The following is a 13,811-nucleotide window of genomic DNA, read 5'->3' as shown; positions in this document are numbered from 1 at the left end:
AATTTAAACAAAGAAGTTTGGCTCTGTGCATTACATGCCCCAAAACACCTCCCTGTTGTTTAACATTAGTCTTTCACCTACTTTTACTGTTTCCCAAAGTTGAGGTAAGGAAAGGAGAAATTTGTGGGAAAGTCATACACTTCACAAAAGCGGCACTCATAGGATAACCTTCTTGTCTTTCAAGGGTCAACTAATACAATGAAATTGAAAATTTAAGTGTTCATGAGATGCTGCTATGGAAGCCTGCACAGCTGGGGAGGAGGAATGCTTGACTTAGTTCTTTTCTCCACTTTCAGATCCTATTGATTTAAAAAGCAATGGCAGGTTTCACCTAATTCATTTTCTTTCTTCATTTCCTATTTCCTATTACCTATTCTGGACCCATTATGCTTTTTTTTTTTTTTTTTTTTAAAACACTTGTTCATCAAAAAGATTTTGTATCCCCACTTTCTAACACCAACATCTGAGACTGAACTCTACTCAGCTAAAGAGCTGGATGTTACTGATCATCAGACTGCTATAAACTGTGAGCATACACTGCTTGCTGCTAAAGGAACAGACAAGATCAGAACCCTGAAAAATAGAATTTCAAATCTTAAAACATAATACAGTAGATATTGGCATGTATACAAGATCTTAAATATTACTTTTGAAATTAGATGCCAATAAAATAATCAATTTAACATTTACAGTAAAAGTTAAAAAAAGACAGAAGAAGATACACAACAGTCTGTGGAACTTCATCAAGCCCTAATACCTCAAAGATATCTTGGATAGTGATCTTAACATATGATTTATCCTGAAGGTAGCATGCTGATATAGTTTTGGCTGTGTTAGGGTTAGTTATTCATGGATGCACGTATGAAGCTGTGTTTTGGATTTTTGATGAAAACAGTTGTGGTAAGACACTGCTGTTACAGAGCAATGCTTGCACAGAGCCAAGGGCATTCCAGCTCCTCCTGCTGCCCTGACAGCAAGGATCTGGAGTTGCACAGGGAGATGAAAGGGGACACAGCCAGAACAGCAGACTAAGACTGACCAAAAGGATAATCCATATCATATGATGTCATACTCAGCAATAAAAGCTGGCAGAAAGAAAAAGATTTCTGATGTGTTGGCATCTTCCCAAGAAACAGTGACTCACAGTGAGCCCTGCTTTCATGTAGCTGGCTGCACATCTGCCTGCTGATGGGAAGTAACAACTGAATTCCTTGTTTTGCTTTGCTTGTGTACAGCTTTTGCCTTACCTACAAACTGTCTCAATCTCAACATATGAGTTCTTGCTCTTCTATGTTTCTGATTATCTCCCCCACTACACCCGGGCAGCCTGAGCAAGCAGCTGTGTGGTGCTGAGCTGCCTGAAAGGGTGAAAGCACAGCACTGTGAAGTCTTCTGAAATGAAGAAAATCAATAACAAGAAGAGGGCAGTAGGAGGATGGAAATGACTTTGGGATATAGAAATCATACTGAATAAAGATTTTGATGTTTCCTGAGTCATAGAAACATAGAATGTGTTTTAGAATGGACCCACGATGGTCTAATTCAACTCCCACTTCATGCAGGTCAATGTAAGAGTTAAACCATCTACCCAGAAGCACTCTCAAGCGTTGATGCTTCTTGAACATCAACAGTCTTAGGGGCCACAATTAGTCCCCTGCAAAGCTTGTTGCAGGGCTTTAACATCTTGTCAGTGAAGAGCTTTTTCCTAATATCCAAACTGAACATCCCTTCAGGCACCCTTAAGCCATTCCCTTATGTCCTGAGAATGGTTAGGTGGGAGACCAGTATCACAGAATGGCTTGGGTTGGAAGGTACCTCAAGGATCAAGAAGCTCCAAACATCCCAACCACAACCAACCTTCACATTTAATATTAGACCAGGCTGCCAGGGCTCCATCCAGCCAGGCCTTGAACACCCGCAGGGACAGGGCATTCACAGCCTCTCTGGGCAGCCTGTACTTATTTTACTACTCTCCACTACCCCTCACAAGTTAATTTTAAAGAGCTATGAATCCACTCTTCTCTAAGCTGAACAAACCAAATATCTTTGGCTGCTCCTCTCAAGTCATGCTCTTTTACCATCTTGCCTTCCCTTGGACATATTCCAGTGTTTTTATATATTTCTTGGCCGCACCAATGCTGAGTACAGTGGGACAGTCATTTATTTTGACCAATTAGCTATTCTGTGTTTAATGCACTCCAAGGTACAGCTAGTTTGCTTGGCTGGCAGGGCACATTGTTGACTTGTATTGAGCTTTCCACTAACCAAAAGTCCCAGATTTCTTTCTACTGAGCTGTACTCCAACCACTTTTTCCTTCATTTATATGTGCATTCTGGATTGCACCATATCAAGTATGGAATTCATCATTTGTTCTGGCTAAACATGAGTCAGCGATACACATTTATTTCTTTTGGCTTATTTTACTCATTTGTGAGATGATTTTTTTCACTTCACGAACGTAGACTCATTTTGAAAAGAGCATAATTTAACAATTCAGAAGAAAAGAAATCTGCTTTTAGCACAGTTGCACTACTGAGAAAAACTCGAAAAGTTTTGAGAAAAGAGAGGCTAGTCTTTCTTTTTTTGTATTAGATTTTGATGTCCTCTGAAAAGTTTTATCTCCCAGTCCAAATGCTGATCAAAAGAAGATATTCTGCTCCTGAAGCCATGGGTGCGCATTGAATTAGGCACTACTTTTCATTCTAGTCATACAGGAAGAGGGAATACTAACTAGATTCAACTCTTTTGAAATAAACAACTTAAAAAGAGAAGAGTTTCTCTGAATCTGTGAGCTTTATAATCTCTGGATCACTTCTGATAGCCACCTCATCTATCCCATTCCACACCAAAAAAGGATTTGCACTATTCATAATATCTAAAGCATCCAATGTTTTAACAGGAAAGAGCTGCTGTATTCCAAGAAGAAAAGAAGCTGGTAATGCATGTGTTTTTCATAACTTCAAGAAAATAAAAGGAAAGAAAAGAAAGAAAAAGGATATTCAATTAGAAACTAAGACCCTAGTTAACATAAGAGTAACTGCCTAACATGCCTTAGGACAGACAAGACATAGTGCACATGGAAAGATATTAGTGACAAAGTAAAGAGAAAGCACCTGAGATTTAATATGCTACGTAATGCGTCAACAAAAGTATCTCATGTAGTGTTCACAAAATCTATATCAATACGAATGGGATAACACTTGACAATCTCAAAAGAAGTACTAGCCTTTATCTGATTTATTTACCGCTCCCTGAAAGGCCACCTTCACAGTGCTTAATTCCTACCAAAACCTATGAAATGAACTATGAGAACATTAAGAAAACTAATCTTTAATAAGATTTTTCTTTTACACAAAAATCTTTTTTACCGGAAAAAAAAGGACATTTGATGTATTACTTACATGGATATATCACATTTATCACAATTCAATCTATTTATATGGTTTCAGAATTAAGTAGGTCAAGTAGTCAAAAAGAGATCCTTTACGTCTAACGTGATTTACTGATAATTCTGTCATCACTAATTTTTTGCCAATACTTAAGTGCAAAAAAAAAAAAAAAATGTCCTTTAATTTCAAATACTTTCTCAGTTTTTATCCTCTTTTCCTAACGCAGAGCTGTCCTAATTTCTGGTTAAGCATAAAAGCACATGAAATGGATAACTTTTTTTTTTTTTTTTTTTTTTAAAAGAAAGTAAATGCATAACTAGTGTAGAGAATTCTGAGGTCATATATTTAGTGTAAGCACAGGATAAATTACTATACATGAATATTAATTTTCTAGCAGTGGTCTTTCTATATACATGAAAGGGAAATCACATATATATGGACACAACAGAATATAATAAATTTTGTTCATTTTTAGTGTATTTATATTTCCATAAGTGGGAAGAAAAAGCAGCAGAAATCCAGTTTATTATTTGCTTTTACCTAGAATCATCTCTGTATCTTATTAAGGTGCAGGAAATGAGAAAAGGAGTATCAGAAAAAGCAAGCTGTAGATGAAACAGAAACCAAGTGTATAGCTTTCCTTTGCTTCAAATAGTTTCAGAGTTGATTAGTTTTATATTACAGATAAGAACTTAAGAAAAAAGCATTATTCCATTTTATTAGTATCAGATTCCAACAGGGAATAAAACCTTCATGACTTAATATCACAGTCTATCAGCTGACAGAATCTATCACAGTGATCATCCATATTACTGAAAGGTCCTAATGCCATTTGCTGTTCTCAGAACTGTATGTCCTATTCAGCTCTGATTCTTATGTGGTCTCTGCTTCACTTCTCACTTCTGCCTTGCCATCACAAGTACAATTAATCAGCTAATCTTTGAGATGTCAAAATACATTCAATCCTTCAGGCTATTTCCTCTCCTTGAGAAAAGCATTCTGTTCAGTAATCAGACAAATGTATTTGCCAATGCAAATGCAGCTTACACAAATTCTCTTTCATTTGCAACACTGCTGCTTTCAAAAACACTTATCAGTACTGTTGAATTACTCATGCCCTTCAATAACAATCGACCTTTTGTTCTAAACTACTCTTATTTTTAGTATTATAGATAGCTAAATTTTTTTAGAAACAGCTGTATGAGATCTGCAATAGGCTAATAAAACATTTGTCTTGGATTTAAATCATCTGAATTAAAATTTTTACAACTGCACTTAATTTAAAGAGCAGATAAAACTATGACAAAGGTATTGCTAAGTTGACCCTTGTTGGCTGCCAGATACTCACCTGGCCAGTCTCTCACCCTCCTCCCTCAACAGGGCAAAGAGAGAACATAAGATGGAAAAGCTTGAAGGCTGAGATAAAGGCAGGGAGATCACTTAGCAATTACTATCATGGGCAAAAGAGATTCAAGTTGGAGATAATTAATTTGATTTATTGCCAGTTAAAAACAGAGTAAGATGGTTAGAAACACAGACCAAACGAACAAAACACTTTCCTTCCTTCTTCCAAGGCTCAGCCTCATTGCTTCATTCATACATCATCACACCTTGAACACTGAAGGGTGATAAGGAACAAGGACTGCAGTGTGTACCCAACACACTTGATAACTGCTGGTCCTTCCTCACACTTTTCCCCTGTTACAGTTTCGATACACTTCTAAAGCTATGATGGATGGTTTCTTATTTCAAAGATACTAAATTCAAATTTGAATGAAGCTTGGCTTACATCTGCAAGTCTTAAGCACAATGTAATGCATAAACACAATAGAAAATTTACTTCAACTCCAAAACAATAGCCTTAGTTAAATATACTTATTTTAATTAGGATTCTGCTATGGACAAGGACTATACTGTAACTCACAGAATGGTTTAAGTTGGAAAGGACATAAAAAATCACCTAGCTCCAGCTCCACTTCCATGGGCAGAGCTGTCACCCTCAAGATCAGGCTGCCCATGGCCACATCCAACATGGTCTTGAACACCCCCCTGGATGGGGAGTCCAGAGCTTCTCCGGGCAGCTGTGCCAGTGCTTCACCATCCTCTGAGTAAAAAAAGGCTTTTCTCACCTAGAAGCAGTTTCCTCACCTTGATTTAGTTGAAAGCTATCTCCCCCTTGTCCTTTCATTATCAGATCATGTAAAAAGTCAGTCCTCATCCTGTTTGTCAGCTCCCTTTGAAGGCCACAATGAGGTCCCTCCAGAGTCTTCTTCAAGCTAAACAAGCCCATCTCCCTCAACCTTTCTTCATAGGAGAGGTGCTCCAGCCACCTGATCACCTTCATGCCTCCCCGCTCTGGATCTGCCCCAACAGCTCTGCATTCCTCCTTATTTTGTTTCATGTTGTTATGTATGTATAAAAATAAAATCTCTTCTACACCTTTTTGGATGCCTGCTATGTTAAAAAGTTATAAATTATTTGGGCCAGAATACAAACCCCTAATTGTTGCTACTGGTTTGTACAAGTTAAAACATAGTACTCATCATCTGCTTACAACACTGTGCCAGTGAAAGGTAGCACATTCAGAGTTGGTGATTACATTACAAATCTACAATCCCTGTTGCATTGTCTCAAGTTTCAGAAGATAAATATAATTCCTGTGCTTGTTGCAAACACCAAATGAGAGGTAGCTGATCTGAGAGTCCAAAAGTTTGATTTTGAAGTTGTTATAAAAATTTTAGATTGCATAAAGCAAAGACAGTAGCTCTACTTCAGAAAACAACAGCATAGCTTTCTGTTATCTCAAATGCTTCCCACCAAAAGACATTACTGTGCAGTATTTTCCATTTAAATATGAACATACCAAAAACAGCTTACCAAACAACAGATCACAAGTCAAGTACACTTATTATCAGTAATAATGGAACTGATAACTAAGCATCAGATATTCCTAGATAACAGTAAGCCTAAATACAAACTTAGAATAGAGAAACGGTTGACTGAAAAAAAATGCCAGCTGCAAGGGAATACACTTCCCTAGATTCTTTTTAACTAGTTAAATTTAACACATTTATTTAACCGTGAGATAAATTAAGACAGACCCTTTAAATAAACTGTCTTGAGGAACCAGTACAATACCTAGGGATACTTGTTTTCTAATAAATATATTTTCTACGCCCAGCTTCAGTGAAACATTTATGTGAAAAGTATCTGTAAATGAACTGTGGATCTATTTTTCTTGAAACATTAAGTGTTTATTGTGTTGTTTTAATTTTCATGAAAATTAAAGATTATCATTAAGAAAAAGAGGGTATCTTGGATTTACAGGTACACAAATAGCAGTTCATTGCACAGCAAGCTAAAAGAGTGTCTGAACCATTAACAGTTATTTTCATTACTTTAAAGACATTTTCATTAGTAAGTAAATTTAAAAGTAAAAACTTCTTTTTGAAAAGCTTTGATTCTAAACTATGTTTTGGAATGACAGGACCATTAGTGAGTATTTAAAGAACAACAAGGAAAAACATGGAAGCAAGAATCATCTTACAATCTCATCTCAATACCATAAACATTTTTTCTTTTTGCTATTTTTTTTCCCCTCACTATTTGCAGATAGAATAATAAAGGCAGACTTCAATAAAGATGAAATCCTGGGAAGTGAGACAGTTAACAGTTTGTCAGATAAAGCACTTTTTCCTTATCAGAATAAGCATAACAGATGTGACTAATGACTAATAAAATACACAAGTTTAAATACGCAAAGTATGAAGGATGAAGCATGAAGAATGGAAAAGAAAGGAGAAAATTATCAGGACTGTCACTGAAGCACTACTTCTAACTAACACCTGACAAGCACTTCATTCTTCTTTCTTTCACAATGAGTGATCTGATTCACCTGACTATGAAAACAAAGACAGTGAAAATACAACTGCTTAGAAGAGGCAGAAAACAACAGTCGTGGAAGAATTATAGGAGGCATTCTGTCTCCTCGAAAAAGAATCTGCAGTCTTTTGAAACAGTGATCCAACATGAAATGCCTGCATCTACTTCGGTAGACGATTCTACTCTGCGCTTTTATCTGGTATAATATATATATACATATATATATCTAATCCCTGTTCATTTAAATTATGTGTACACATCCACATGTCATGGATTAATTCCTGAGGAAAAATTGCTCTACTGTTAAACACTGGCACATGATCTATTAAAGTAAAAGCGGGGTAATGATTGGCAAACCAACTCTGAAACCATTAAGAAGCAACAGCAATTTGAGAAATTTATACATTATACAAATTATACATTAGAGTGGCTGGCAAGTAAAATAGTTTTTAAAATGTTTTGAAGCAAGAATCAATTTAATACAAACTAAAAAGCTACAAAAGATACCCACTGAGAAGAGGTGGATTGAGTGCAGAAGTTAATGAAAGTCGATTAGTTTTCACAGAAAACAATACATGCAAAAAGCAATAAACAAGGTTCAGCAAAAGTCAGTGCCCCTACCTCAATTAACATAACAAGTTTACATATTTTTAATGTGTTTTAGTAAGCTAAGATAAAACAGCCTGCTGCTGAGCGCCTGATTCTTGTAGAAAAGGAGCAGCAACTATATCAGTAACTCTTGGCCTGGAGTTTTCTCTCCTCTGAGCCTCCTACAACTCTCATTAAGCATAAAGAAAGGCTGACTAGATACATGAAATAAACAAAAACAAGAAAAGGAGCATTTCATTGCCCTTGAAGTTTTGATCTTCATATAGTTTTCTTTTTAACCTTTGCAATGTTTGAACCAACAAAGTACAAAAGCTAAAAATGAAATTAACTAATGCTTTAATTATATTTCCTTTAAAAATTTAAGAACTAGATTCTTAGTCACAGAAAACATAATGCTTTTCACATTTCTCCTATTCTGTAGATCACTTAACTTCCATTTCAACTCTTAAAAGAAGTTTAGGAACTAAAAGTACACTGTACTTCAGAACAGCATGTCTATCCTGTTTCTACATAAGGAGCTGTAGAACTCCTCAAACACTATTTGAAGACATAAATTCCAAAATATAAGTTCCAAAGCAATGAGATCTGTCTGTGGGACGAAAACCAAAAAAATCATTTAATTCAGTCCTCCTCATTTCATTTCTTCAATATTTTTTAAACATAAATTCAGTTTAAACCCTTCCCCCCAAAAAACCTTAGAATTTGTATAATTGGTGGTATTTTGGATAAAAATAAGTAAGCTTGATGAAACAGTCTCTTTCAATACTTGTTACTATGTAACTATGTTCTAAATTAACACTAGGCATATATTAACTACTGCACTAAAATTTCCACTGCTAAAGAAATTCCATAAAGTATTTTCCATCTTCACTTCCTAATATTGCCTGAAATTACTATTTTTTGTTTTCTTCTTTCCTGATCTAAGTGTAGTTTTAGTAATGAGGTGAGATTTCATGAATTACATTGTAAACAAGGAGAGCTATAGAAAATAGTACTTTACCATTCTGCATTCATACACTTCACACATCTTTGTAAGGTAGATAAGCACCAGTAAGGTTCATAAGCTGGAAATCAGGTACAGTGTTGTTCAAAGTTTACTCAGAAATGGTACACTAGGGTATATCCCACAGCACTGCTGTACAATTAAATGGGAGAACCCCAGAAGTTTGATGAGGATTTCAACTGCAACAGTGCGTTAAGTGTTCCGAATTGTTCTTGGCTGTCACATTTTAGAATATAACCAACATAATTTGATTCTGTAATAACATTTCAGCAGCTTCGTTAATTACTTTACAACAATATTAACAAAAAAGACTGGTGTACCTATGAATAGTACAGAAATACAAAGAACAATATTTTGAGATATAAAGCATACCTGTGTTCGCAGAATTTCACCTTTTGACAGTTGCATATCACCAGTCAGCTCTTTCACAGTAATACCCAGTGGTTCAAGACGCTTGCTGAAGTAATTTGTCATTTCAGCTGCCAAAGCCTTCATAGGAGCAACATACACAATCTGCAACCAAAAGGACGCTAGCTTGATAAATGAGCAAACCCCAGAATGTTGTTTGTTTCATGGCAACTATTACAAATCACAACTTATTAAGAAAGATGATGCTGGGCACTTACAGTGAAAAATCTTAATAGCGATATATGAAAAGTAGTTATCTTTGCTGGAGGAGTGTGCAGCTGTTTAAAGGACAATGGATTTTGTTTATACAGCCTCATCACTTTCAGAATTGGTTCTGCATCAAAGCTAAATGGATTTTCATAGCTTTTCACTCGCATAATAAGATTTTTAGAACAGAAACAAGAAGTGCTTTATCAGTAATGAAGTAAATTAAAATTAGCCTTATCTTCCAGTTGGAAAAGAAAAATCTACTTGAAAATTCCAGATTTCGTATTCCGTGTAAAAATATAATGGGTTTTACCTTACAAGTTATAAAGCTGTTACTTGGTTCATTAAATTCTTACCTTGAACTCATCCTTTTTGATAACACCATGCTGAACATGCTGGCGAATTTCATGAAGGATTGTCAGCATGGCAATGTTAGTCTTCCCAGCTCCAGTGGGTGCACAGATTAGCATGTTCTCATTTGTGTTGTAGGCAGTCTCAAAAACTATAGATTGGATTCGGTTCAGTCTTTTCATGCCTTTAAAAGCAAGTTGACCAATCTGTTAAAAAACAAACAACATACACGTTTTAAGTTTTTCATGTAAGTGTGCAGAAATCATAAGAAATAATGCACAGTAACAAAACTTGGGATAACTGCCTAGATATATTTAGTATTATTCCATGGCTTTTACTGTAATGTTACCACCTCTGTTTATCAAATTTTGTACAAAACACAGGAAGGAAACATCTCTTAAAAATAATCAAAATATTTGGCTGTGCGCTATTTAAGTATTTCACTCATTCTTCATAAAATTCTGGGACCAAAACTAACACGCAGTAAAATAATTGTTAATAATTATATGTTAGTAAAACAGCAAAAGTCACAGCAATAGAATAAATATCTTTACGGTGATAAACTATGATCACTTGAATGAAGGAATATTCTACAATACATAGGAACCTGCTGAAGAAACAGATGGTATTTAAAATTATTTATGATTAATTTAGTTCAATTAAGTTAAATTGCATAGAGACACAGAAAATTCAGTAGCAACCCTCTCTGTGGTTCTGAAGAAAGACCCACCTTACATTTTTTAACTGTTTAGATCTCCAGAAAGAATGTAAAAACTTGTTATGAGCAGCACCAAATAAACTTGGGATGCTTTAAAAAATATTAAACTTTAGATAGTAGAAGATTATAGCTCTGAAAGTCTATTGCACGTTTAAATTTCACAAAAGGGAAATTCCATTATAAAAATATAATAATAATTGTTTCCCTAATCTGACAATAATAAATAAATAAACAAATGATTTTTTGTCAAGAAAGAACTGCTGCAGACAGGTAAAATCCCCAATTTCAAGAACCTAATACTTTTGCAATGGAAAAAAAATGGATCCTCAAGATATTAATTTGCTAATAGACTTGCACTTTTTTAGTTACTTTTCACAGTTGTAGAATGGCTCAAGGACCTCAAGGATCACGAAGCTCCAACCGCCTACCACAGGTGGCAGGGCCTCCAACCTCCACCAGGCTGCCCAGGGCACCATCCGATCAGGTCTTGAACACCTCCAGGGATGGGGCACCCACAACCTATCTTGGCAGCCTATCCCAGCACCTCACCACTCTCATAATAAAAAACTTCCTCCTGATATCCAAATGAAATCTTCCCTCCTTCAACTTAAAACCATTTCCCTTTGTCCTGCTATTATCCACCCCTGTAAAGCATTGACTCTCCTGTTTGTAGGCTCCCTTTAGGTGAAGGAGCAGTGACATCACCCCACAGGCTTCCCTTCACCTGATTGAGCAAGCCCAGCTCCTTCAGCCTGTCTTAGTATGGGAGGTGCTCCAGCCCTGATTACCTTTGTGGCCCTCCTCTGGACCCTCTCCAACAGTTCTCTATCTTTCTTGCATTGGGGGAGGGAGGGCAGATCTGGATGCAGTACTCCAAATAGTACTCAAAAGGGCAGAGTACAGAGGGAAGATCACCTCCCTGTCCCTTCTTGCCAGACCTCTTCTGATGGAGCCAAGGGTAATATCTGCTTCCTGAGCTGCAAGAGCACACTGCTGGCGCACATTAAGTTTTTCATCCACCTCGACCCCCAGGTCCTTTTCTGCAGGGTTACTCTCACAGACAGCTCCTTCCTCCAACACAGGTGCAAAACCTTGTACCTTTGTTTTCAAAAAGTAATCAAGTTTAAAGCTTGCACAACACTGAAAAAATAAGTTCCATTCAAATTAAGTTTCATGGTTGCATTTGTAGGATTGGGATGTCTGAGCACATCAGAAATTTATTAAAATAACCACTTTAAACTATTAAGTGTTTTTGGTGAATAAAAAGATATATATTTCAGCGTTACAATAGTCTTTTCTATCAATATTCCTTTACAGTTTATTTTGCTTATAAGAACACAGAAGCTTACTTGCCTTGCATCAGGTTTTGTATGTACAATGTTTAGTTAGTGTATCATCTTCAAAATTCCTTTCATCTTCACGAAGTAGACCATTATAAAGTGCTAATGGGCTTCCTGGAGATCTGCTGATTACATCAGTGCTATCATAGCTCAGTTGAATATTTTTATGGCTTCTTTAGTCATTTTTAGTTTGTAACTTTCCTGTTACTTCATTTTGAGATTTCTTGTCAGGTCTTTGAAAAGGATTGTATTTTCTTTCCCCTCCTATTCCATTTAATTAGTTTTAGAAGCCATTTATAAACACTTTGCAGTATTTATAACAAATGATGTACAGAGGATAACCCAAAATGCAACCAGTGATTATGTTCAATTACCAAAACACTACACTGCACAAAACATGTATTATTTAAAGAAGCAGCTTTTTTAACTGAAGCAGAAGTATAGCTGTGTAAAGTCAGGAGTATCTTCAGAAAATATTTTTTCACAATCTTTAAGTAATCACAATTCCTTAATTGTGATTACTTAATATCCTTAAATAATGTACATCAAAGTGTTTTCTTAAAATGCTGCCTGTAGGAATACACTGCTCCAACTTCTGTTAATCTCCAAGAGGTCAATGTAAGCAATCTTCTTTCTCTATCTTTGGGAGAAATTAAACATACAGTTCTGTCCTATAACCCTAGTGCATGTAGGGTCTGGACAAGGGGAAATGATTAAAAACTGGAAGAAGGCAGATTTAGACTAGATATTAGGAAGAAATTCTTTACTGTGACAGTGGTGAGACACTGGAACAGGTTACTTGGTGAGGTTGTGAACGCCCCCTCCCTGGATGAATTCAAGGCTAGGCGGGATGGGGTTTTGAGCAACCTGGACTAGAAGGAGGTGTCCCTGCCTGTAGCAGGGCGGTTGGAACTAGATGATCTTAAAAGGTCCCTACCAACCCAAACCATTCTATGATTTCTAAGCAATAATTTGGTTAACACCAGTAGCAAAAGTAAATGTTGTTGAGGACAAAAACACATCTTGAAAACAGGCAAGGCTACTGCAGCTAGGTTAGCCTGGAAAAATCTAGTAGAGATGAACAGTATAGATAGAGAACTGCAGTTAGCTTTTGGCCAAACCTGAAAAATGATGACCATAAAGCAGAGACAGACATCAGGTGAAAGGGATCTAATTTGAAGCATGCCATGCTTCCTGGATACTGTGAACAATACAGGTCAGAATTAAGACAGAAAATGTGCTAAAAAGCTGCATCTAAGCATTTCCATTCAGCAATTCTCTGAATTTAGGATCTCAGAAAATTAGGACACTGAAAACTGCAAAGTTGTAAAAACTGAAAAGGTGGTGAAATAAAACGTTTCTTGCACTGCAAGCAGCGCTACAGATTTAACAAAACTATCACATACACCTTGAAAGGATACATGCTGCAGGATATTACTGTTCTAGACTTTCTGGTAAATTTCTTACTACAGTAGCTATCAGTATGCAAAACAGTCTTTTCTGATGTAGGCAAATTACTGATGCAGGCAAATTACTGATGCAAAACTTGAGAGAGGCATAAGGCTTCCCGCTTGGCTTAAAGATACGTTTGATAACAAGTAAGCAAAAACATGTCCACCTAAGGAGTAAGCATGGCAGGGAAGTAGTCTCATGCTTAACCATCCAGGACTTGGAACTGTTCATATCAGAGATAAGAGAATTCATCTCTCCAGGTCAGCACTGAAACTTGTATTGACTAAAGACAAATACTGAAATCAGGCAAACTAAAATACTTACAGTAAGAGCTATGCTATAATATTTATAAGACAATCAGAATTAGCACCTGCTCTTCCCTCATCTTTGCGTGTTCTCACTTTGAAATTACATTTCATACAAATACAAATTAAATTTCATCTTGAGTGTA

General features: G+C 36.2%; 1 protein-coding gene across 2 annotated transcripts in view; it reads right to left on the bottom strand.

Annotated features, from left to right (window-relative positions):
- Window positions 1-13,811, bottom strand: part of ASCC3 (activating signal cointegrator 1 complex subunit 3) — a 247,601-nt gene that overhangs the window by 178,049 nt on the left and 55,741 nt on the right. For both annotated transcript variants that reach the window (XM_015858848.1, XM_015858850.1), the window contains exons 9-10: window positions 9,856-10,056; window positions 9,257-9,397 (exon numbers count right to left, since the gene is read on the bottom strand). In XM_015858848.1, the coding sequence (XP_015714334.1) occupies window positions 9,257-9,397; window positions 9,856-10,056 (342 nt within the window). The remainder of the gene's footprint in view (window positions 1-9,256; window positions 9,398-9,855; window positions 10,057-13,811) is intronic.

This window comes from Coturnix japonica, chromosome 3, assembly GCF_001577835.2.
Source record: "Coturnix japonica isolate 7356 chromosome 3, Coturnix japonica 2.1, whole genome shotgun sequence".
Taxonomy (NCBI): domain Eukaryota; kingdom Metazoa; phylum Chordata; class Aves; order Galliformes; family Phasianidae; genus Coturnix; species Coturnix japonica.
This window is presented reverse-complemented; position numbering and strand designations above follow the sequence as displayed.